This window comes from Schistocerca cancellata, chromosome 9 (assembly GCF_023864275.1).
Source record: "Schistocerca cancellata isolate TAMUIC-IGC-003103 chromosome 9, iqSchCanc2.1, whole genome shotgun sequence".
NCBI classification, from domain to species: Eukaryota; Metazoa; Arthropoda; class Insecta; order Orthoptera; family Acrididae; genus Schistocerca; species Schistocerca cancellata.
In genome coordinates, this window is record NC_064634.1 from 400,927,543 (window position 1) to 400,935,772 (window position 8,230).

At 37.0% G+C, this 8,230-nt stretch overlaps 1 protein-coding gene across 2 annotated transcripts in view; it reads left to right on the top strand.

Moving 5' to 3' along the window:
* Positions 1–3,499, top strand: part of LOC126100194 (zinc finger CCHC domain-containing protein 17-like) — a 54,573-nt gene extending 51,074 nt beyond the window's left edge. Inside the window, exons 6-7 of one of the 2 annotated variants that reach the window (XM_049910753.1) lie at positions 1,595–1,678; positions 2,695–3,499. In XM_049910753.1, the coding sequence (XP_049766710.1) occupies positions 1,595–1,678; positions 2,695–2,826 (216 nt within the window). In that variant the 3' untranslated portion in view covers positions 2,827–3,499. Of the gene's footprint in view, positions 1–1,594; positions 1,679–2,691 lie in introns of both variants that reach the window. The other variant, XM_049910752.1, reaches the window with a different exon arrangement.
* The last annotated feature ends 4,731 nt before the right edge of the window (positions 3,500–8,230 follow it).

An 8,230-nucleotide genomic window follows, 5' to 3' on the forward strand; every position in this document is an offset into this window, starting at 1 on the left:
CCCATGATAGCTTTCAGAAGTAGCCCTGGTTTCGATGAGATAGGTGATGCTTGTGATTGGACTGGAATTGGTGGTGGTGGTGGGAGGATGTATGAGACAGGTCTTGCATCTAGGTCCAATGATGATGTTTGGTTTGTGGGGTGGTCATCAGTTCCTGTACACACAGTCCAGTATGATGATGGAAGGATGAGGACAACACAAACACCCAGTCCCCAGGCAGAGAAAATCCTGAACCCAGCCGGGAATCGAACCTGGGACCCCGTGATCCAGAGGTAGCAACATTAGCCACTAGGCCACGAGCTGTGGACACATCTAGGTCTGCTACAGGAATATGAGCAATGAGGCAAGGGGTTTGGAATGGGGATGAGTAAGGATATTGTGTATGCTCAGTGGGTGGTGGAACACCACTGTGGGAAGTGTAGGAATGATAATGGGGTAAGATTTCCTCATTTCAGGGCATGAAGAGAGGTAGCAGAGAATGTGATCCAGCTGCTCCAGTCCTGAGTGGTCCTGTGTTATGAGGATTTGAGGTCGGACCATGGGGCTTTGGGAGGTGGTGGGTGATTGGTGAGATAAAGGACAGGAGATCAGTTTCTGTACAAGTTTGGGAGGGTAATTTTGGTCTGTGAAGGCCTCAGTGAGATCCTTGATACATATGGAGAGGGACTGCTACTCATTACAGATGCTATGGCTATGAGTGGCTAGGTTGTATGGAAGGAACTTCATGATATGGGATCGGTGGCAATGTCCTAATGCTTGGTGGTCAGTAGGTTTGATATGGACAGAGATACTGATGTAGCTATCTTTGAGGTGGAGGTCAACATCAAAGAAGGTGGCTTTTGGGTTGGGGAGGACCAGATGAGAGAGAAGGTGTTGGGGTTCTGGAGGAATGTGGATACAGTGTCCTCACACTCAACCCAGAGGTTTTGGATTCTGGGTGATTGGGAAGGATTTCTCTAAATGGCCAATGAATAAATTGGCATGGAATGGTGCCAAGCAGGTGCTTTACTCTGTGTTTACAGTACTTGTATTTTTAGAGCCTAGCTGCTTAATGAAACTTTTATTCAATAATAGTTTGTATTTTTTTGTTAACTAGTGTGACAATTCTTCTGTGATATAGTAATACAACCTCTTTCATCACATCATTGATTCCTCCTTAACAACTTGAATATGAATATTCCAATATGAGAACATTGATATTTAGAATTATGAATGGTACTGAATATTTTCATTTGTCATTCAGCACCCAATAACTGTTCACAGAAAGCACAACACACCATGCACTTCCAGATACCACTAAATATGTTATATACTGAAATTCTGCCCTATGTAACCATTCCTGATGCAGACTTGCAACTACATATTGCTATACAATTTGCTCATGCTCGTTCAGATATTAATCAAATCATCAGAATAACTTTTTCCATGCCTATACAGCACTGCACTTCACAGTGAAGTGTTACAAATGTGGGCAGCTACAATGCTGCTTTTCTGTAGCCCATTGTTGTTGGTCAGTGATACAATTTTCTTACTGTTGCACTAGTATGTTACATTTTTAATATGATTTTTAACTTATTTTATATTTTTTTTGCAGCACAAGAAAAGTAAAAGTCACCACAAGAAATCGAAAAAGTCTAAAAAGAAACGAAAATATGCAAGTGATACATCTGACAGTGAGGTATAGTAGAACAGTAAATCTATCTATTGTTTGATACTTTTCAACAGTAATTAAAAGAGCTTACATATTTGGTACTGAAAAATACCTGTCAGATTACCCAGGGTTGTAACAGGTCACAATACACATTGATTTGTTGTGCAGATCTTTACAGAGGTTGGAAAGAATGTCTATATCCCCTCTCTTATTTCAATTTGGGTGGGTGGATTTGCTCAAATTGTGCCCTCTGGATATTAGTGGTGAAGTACTTGTTACGCCATTTCCAGGAAAATCAGTAGAAGATCCACGAGTTTACAAATACGAGTCACAATGCCCTGACTGAACAACTGTAGAGTACTATCTGCGCACTTTTGTTTTGTTCTATAGTCCTTAGTCATGAGCCATTGGGCAAAGTGTGGATGCATAATAATAATCAGCCTTTGTATGTTAAAGTAATAACAGCGAAGCACCATTGTTGAACTCCTTGTTCCTAAATTTTATATTTTTGTGAGCTCTAATTTTTATATGTATTATTATATTCCATTGTGCCTGTACCTGTCACCTCATAAGACAACTGGACTCTGTTAAACTAAACACTTAAGACTCCATGAAATCTGTTTGTTGGTCTTAACCTCTAACACCAATTGAAATTGACATCATGGAGTGTTTACCTTTGGTTATGTAGGAGAACTATAGAATCAGGATGGGTGGATGGGTATTTGACCCTCAACTCCTTGCCAATATACCTGCGCATCTTAACCAAGCAATTCCTCTGCTTGATCAAGAAAAAACTGAAGACTTTGCAGAATGTTCATAGAAACAATATTAATAAATATGAACTGACTAATGAGGGAAAGTCTTTCATACAAAATACTGAACAAGATGATTTTGATGCATAAAATGTTCCTCATATTATACTCCACAATCCTATTAAATAGTAATTTATTCTGCAAGTAGTTTTGACTGGCTGTCATCATATTACACTTTAATATATATTGTAATTATGGATCTGTGATTATCCCTACATTTTTTTCCAGCAGTGTTCTGAAAAATCAGCGAGCAGCAGCCCAAATAATGAAAGGAAAATAAAGGGACATCATAGTGAAAAGTCTCGCAGAAAGAGAAGCCATTCATTATCTCCAGAAAGTGTTTCCAAGAGGAAGAAACAGTAAAACATTGTACTATTGTAAAAAGATACTGATTTTACCAAAGACAATTTCAGGCAAATTCAACAGTCACCTTTGTATTTCCTTTTATGATTATTAGTAAAAATGAACTTGAAAAATCTACTTGTTATGTTTTTAAAAAATCAATTTAAGTGTGAATATCACCAGCTTATGTCCTAATGTGAAATTGCTAATTGAAGTACTCAGACAAAATCGTACACACCGCATCATCAATCCAAGTGATTCCTGAGTACTAACAGTTTCATTTCTTGCTAGTTAAATATGTCCCAATTTCTATAACCTGCCCTGCTGTCGTATTTTTAACACCAAAACTTTTATATGAGCATTTAAAGGAGTTTGAAACCATTTTCCTTGGCACTTTTCAGTATCAGACGTGAATGATGATGCAACAAATCTTGTCATTCACACTCAAGAACTCTGGCGACAAGAACATACAATGTGACACATTAGTGCTTCTGAAGAGCAGCACACTAATTGTTGGAAATAAAGCCAGATCCCTATTTACTTTTGCTTATATTCTTCTTCAAAAATATAAACAAGATTTACATGTAGCTGTTTACTATTGTTACAGTTTGATGCATCAGCCACAAAGTTACAAGATCACAAAAGTGTCACAAGTAGTATAAGCTATGTTGTTCCTTTGTCAGTGTCCATGGCAGTAAATTCAAATAAACTATTATTATATTCCTTATGTAGCTGATTTTATAATTTGTCAGTGTAGTGAACGTTACCAATTGCAACACATAAAGGGTCAGAATCTTCTTGTGACCCAAACATAGTTCCTAGCCCAGAAATGAGCAATAACACTTCCCTCTCCAGTAGTCCATGCTGTACTTGCATGATATTTCAATAGCGTAACTCACAATCTTCATAAGGTGCATCCTGAGGCTGAATCCAATGTGGAGCAGGACCATTATTTATGCCTATGTAGGGATAGGTGCTCTGATCTGTCCGCAAAGCTCCACGTGCTCAGAGGTCTGTGCTGCTCATAGCAGCAACCATAGTATTTTACAGCTGTAGCTGTTCCGACTGCTGTACACTTTTTGGCTGTTGTCTTCTGATGATCTGTTCCGCCCACAAGTGGTACTGGGCATTCATGGCCAGAAAATACTCTGATAGCTGCTCCTAGCGGGTGCAGGCCTCAGACGGAGCATTTGACATGACCTGCTGCAGTAATAGAACAGCGTAGTCCATGGGAAAGCTTAAATGATTGAAGTCAGAAGATTGAACTCGCAGTACAACTTGGGAGGTAGAACAGAATGAGAGATGACAAAATTATTAACTGACAACAGCCAAAAAGGAAATGCACAGCAGTCGGAACAGCTACAGCTAGTGCTAGTAGTACATCGGATGGAGTGCCTGGTGCGGCGCAGATCATTGATGAGTGTTTAGCCCCACAGAGGCATAAATACTGGACCCATTCCACAATGGATTCAGTCTCAGAGCACCTGATGGAGACTGTGTGGATTACCTGCAGAAAACATGATTATCCAACATGACAATGCCTTCACACAAAAGCCTGAAGACCTACAATATTGAAGCATTCAATTGGGGCAGAGGTATGATACACATATATGGTCTAGTTTTATCCAGATAACCTTTTAGCTAATTCTGTTTTTTAGGTCGTTTTTGGAGTTGCCACTACCACTTCTCATGCTTTGATTCAAACTGAAGTATGGAGGAGACCATTTCTGGACTTATTAAGTGGAGAAATCTATGTCCAAACAGTTGGTGAGTCCTTTTGAGATATTGCCAGTGTCCTCTTGGACCTTCCAGTCAAATCTCATTAAGTCCGTAGATGCAGTAGCAATCAAGTAGTAAATTTTGTTGTTGTGGGTTGGCTTCAGATCAGCTGTGCCATGCTGCAGGTTTCATTAAGTTCTATATCTTATTTTTATTGGCAGAGCTTGATCTCATGAGGCCTTACAAACTGCTTTTCAGCAAAATAATTAAAATTACCAAATCAGGGGTCTTGAGATCTGTCTTACTAAAGAAACCAAAAGGCAACTGGATTTTTTGTAATTTTCTTGTTCTTATAGTTTATGTGGTTCAGAATTAAAATATTATTCATCCCAAGCAGTCTGATGTAACTCAAAAATTCTCGAGAAAATAAACTTTGAGGTATTCCAACCATGTTTAACTCACTACAGATATAACAATTTTTCGATGAGCCACTATGTCCTATGTGCAGCCCAGGAGGCTTCGTGAGGTCTCTGCCAAAATAATACCAACCTAAAGAACACAGCCCATCAAGCCTCATCATGCACTGACGAAAAACAGCTCTTATAAAGATTGTATCAATGTTGGTTTTAGAATTTTTTTCTCTTCTTCTTTCAATGCATAATAGTTGACAATCAGACAACAAGCAGAATAATGAATGCACAGTGACGCTATGATAAGAGGTTTGCAGTTTTCGCATTTGGCTGTCTATACTTTACCACCTGGGGCTATATAAATCCATGCCAAGTAGCACAGAGTATAGTTTCTACATGATTTTGCGATTGCAATGTGTACTCAAATTTGGCACGGCGAAACCATGCACTACACACTGACTGCTGCGTATCTGATTTGTGCTTGTTGTTGACTATAGTTGTAAAATTTAATATTTTGTGGAGATGATATTCTACATCTGACATATTGTAAATTTACACTCTTGATTTTAAAAGACGGGATAGAGTTTTGGCTTAAAGATGCTGCAACAAAATCTTGCATCGAAAGTTCAAAGGTGGTTCATCCGGAAGATGCAGCATTAACCTCAAAGATTTCCTATCTAGACTAACGTTCAAGATGATGCTGTAACAACTTCAGGCTCCATGGTTTCAAGCAGTAAGGTATCTAATGATCAGTAAAGGTGATAAAAAGAAAATATGACAAATGCCTCAACCATATGCACTGGAAAATCTAGGATGGAATAATGATAATATTATGGAAAGGATAGACTGCAATTCAGCATATAACGGAGATGCCGAGTCACAGATAGGCTTATCTGCGACTCTTAAGTCTCTGCTATATGGTGGGTAGTTTGCTTCCCATAGTATTCTCATTTCCCTGCATGTTATACAGCAAGCTACTTCCAAATATTGCCATGGTACCTACTAAGATGCACTGACATTTAGAAAGTATACACCCTGATTACAAAGACCAGAATGAACAATTTTTTTTTATACATACGAAAGAACAGCTATTAAAAAAAAAAAGACAAAGCATACATTATCACTGGTAATATAATAAAACAATGTGTAGCAGACATAACACAATGTATGCTCAATGAAAAATCTATAAAGTATCTTTCTACAGTCCGCTTTCAAACAACACTGTTTCATGTTGAATTAGTGCTCTTGCAGGCTATATCAAACAGGAACTAGCTTATTGCTTTCACAGAAATTCATCTTGCAAATGATGGACTGATGACACTGGACTGGCCATCTTGCTGATAATGTTATGATAACCATGTAAACATTCATTTGAAGATGATTTGCTTTTGCTTATGTGTGCACCACTGCCAACTGACACTACTGCAAAATAAATTTTTACATGATAAACAATTGGTTTGAAATATACCACCTTGATTGGAACGATATTATCAATATTTGTACAGATTGGTCAAAGGCTGATAAAACAGCAGGAGCAGTATCACTGAGAAAAAGTGTCATTCCAGCCATTTCATAAACAAACACTCACAATAAAGATGCCACCAAATCTAAAACTGGTTCTTAATTAAGTAAAGATAATCAGTTACTTTTCAGTGCAAACTGTTTTGAAGATTATGGAAGCAGACACACAACATTACTGTTCAACAACAAGTTTACATGGTTACCTCAGGGTAAGACCTTAACAAGATTCTTTAAACTCAGAGCTAAATACAGGCTTTTATGAATGACATTTCTTTTAAATTAAAAGACCATTTGAGTGATGTGACTTGGTTGTTCAGACTAGCTTTTTTGGCAGATATCTTTGGAAAAATTGATGAATTAAAATTATCTTTACAATGAAAAGAGATAATAGTTTTCAATACTAACAACTGTGTTAAAAAAAAGAAAGTAGATTTTTGGATAGCGTTGGATGAGATAACTAGAAAGCTTTTTAACAATGTGTTCTTTGGTGAGGCAGCAGAATTACCAGATGAAACATTTGAAGGATTGGTCCAGTGTCTCCATGATATGTATCATATTTAGAGATGTATTTTCCTGAAGAGCAGAATAAAAAGACGGAAAATGAATTCATGGGTTCAGAATCCTTTAGTACAATCCAGAAAATATGTCAAACAAAACCTATGAATCCTTGTTACAAATGGCATCAGATTCAAGCATGGACTAACTGTTTAAAACAGTATCACTTGTGGATGTTTATCATGAACCCTGTGCCAAAAATCTACAACTTCCCACACAGGTTGAGACTGTTCTTCTCATGTTCCCAACAACTTAAATGTGTGAAACTGGATTCTCAGCATATGCAAGACAAAATCCTGCAATAGACTGGATGCTGAATTTGACGTGCCTTCAGCTCTCCTCTATGAAGCCAAAAGTAGAAACAGCTTCATGCCTCTCATTAAATGGGAACAATTTTATCAATTTACAGTGGAATCAATACACTGTATTTTGTTTATTGTATTATTGTGTGTTTATTATTATGTAGTGGAAGTCAGTTTGTATAATATACCTATTATTGTGTGTTTTTTATTATGTAGGGGAAATCAGTTTGTATAATATACCAATTTTTGTCTGTTTTTCATTGAATAATTATAATTGAAGGATTAATACAAAACTTAAGTCTTGCTTACTTTAGGGCTCTGTAAAATATTAAATATTTCAAAAAGGTTCCGTTGCCAAAAAAGTTTGAAGTGCTTGACCTACTTCATTTAAATTTAAAATTTATGAAATGTATTCTGATTAACACATTTGTCATTTTTATGAAAAATTCACTACTTAACACACACATTTCATTTTCATTGCAAATATAAATTCATAATTAATGATGTTTATAACATTTGTTTTAAAATAAAAAATATAACAAATCAGTTTTTTCCATCTTCATATATTTTACGGAGGATATACTGATAAAAGATTCAACTTTATTTCTAAAGTTTACATTTGCCAATCAAACCCAGGCCGCCCAACTGGCAGGCGAACTTTCTACCATAGAGCCATGTGGCCCATCAGAATCATCAACCTACATCTGTGAATTAAGGAAAGTCAGAAAATTTGAAGGCCGATTTTCTTGAGAATTTTTGAAGAACTGCATTGAGCAGCTTTGGCAAATTAATAGTCTACTCCTGAAGTTCAAATACCATAAATATAAAAAATAACAAACATCTGATTGCTGTGTGGTCTCCTTGTTAAGACCTATTCTCATCCATCCCTGTTGCACTTTTCATAGCATGCTGTGTACC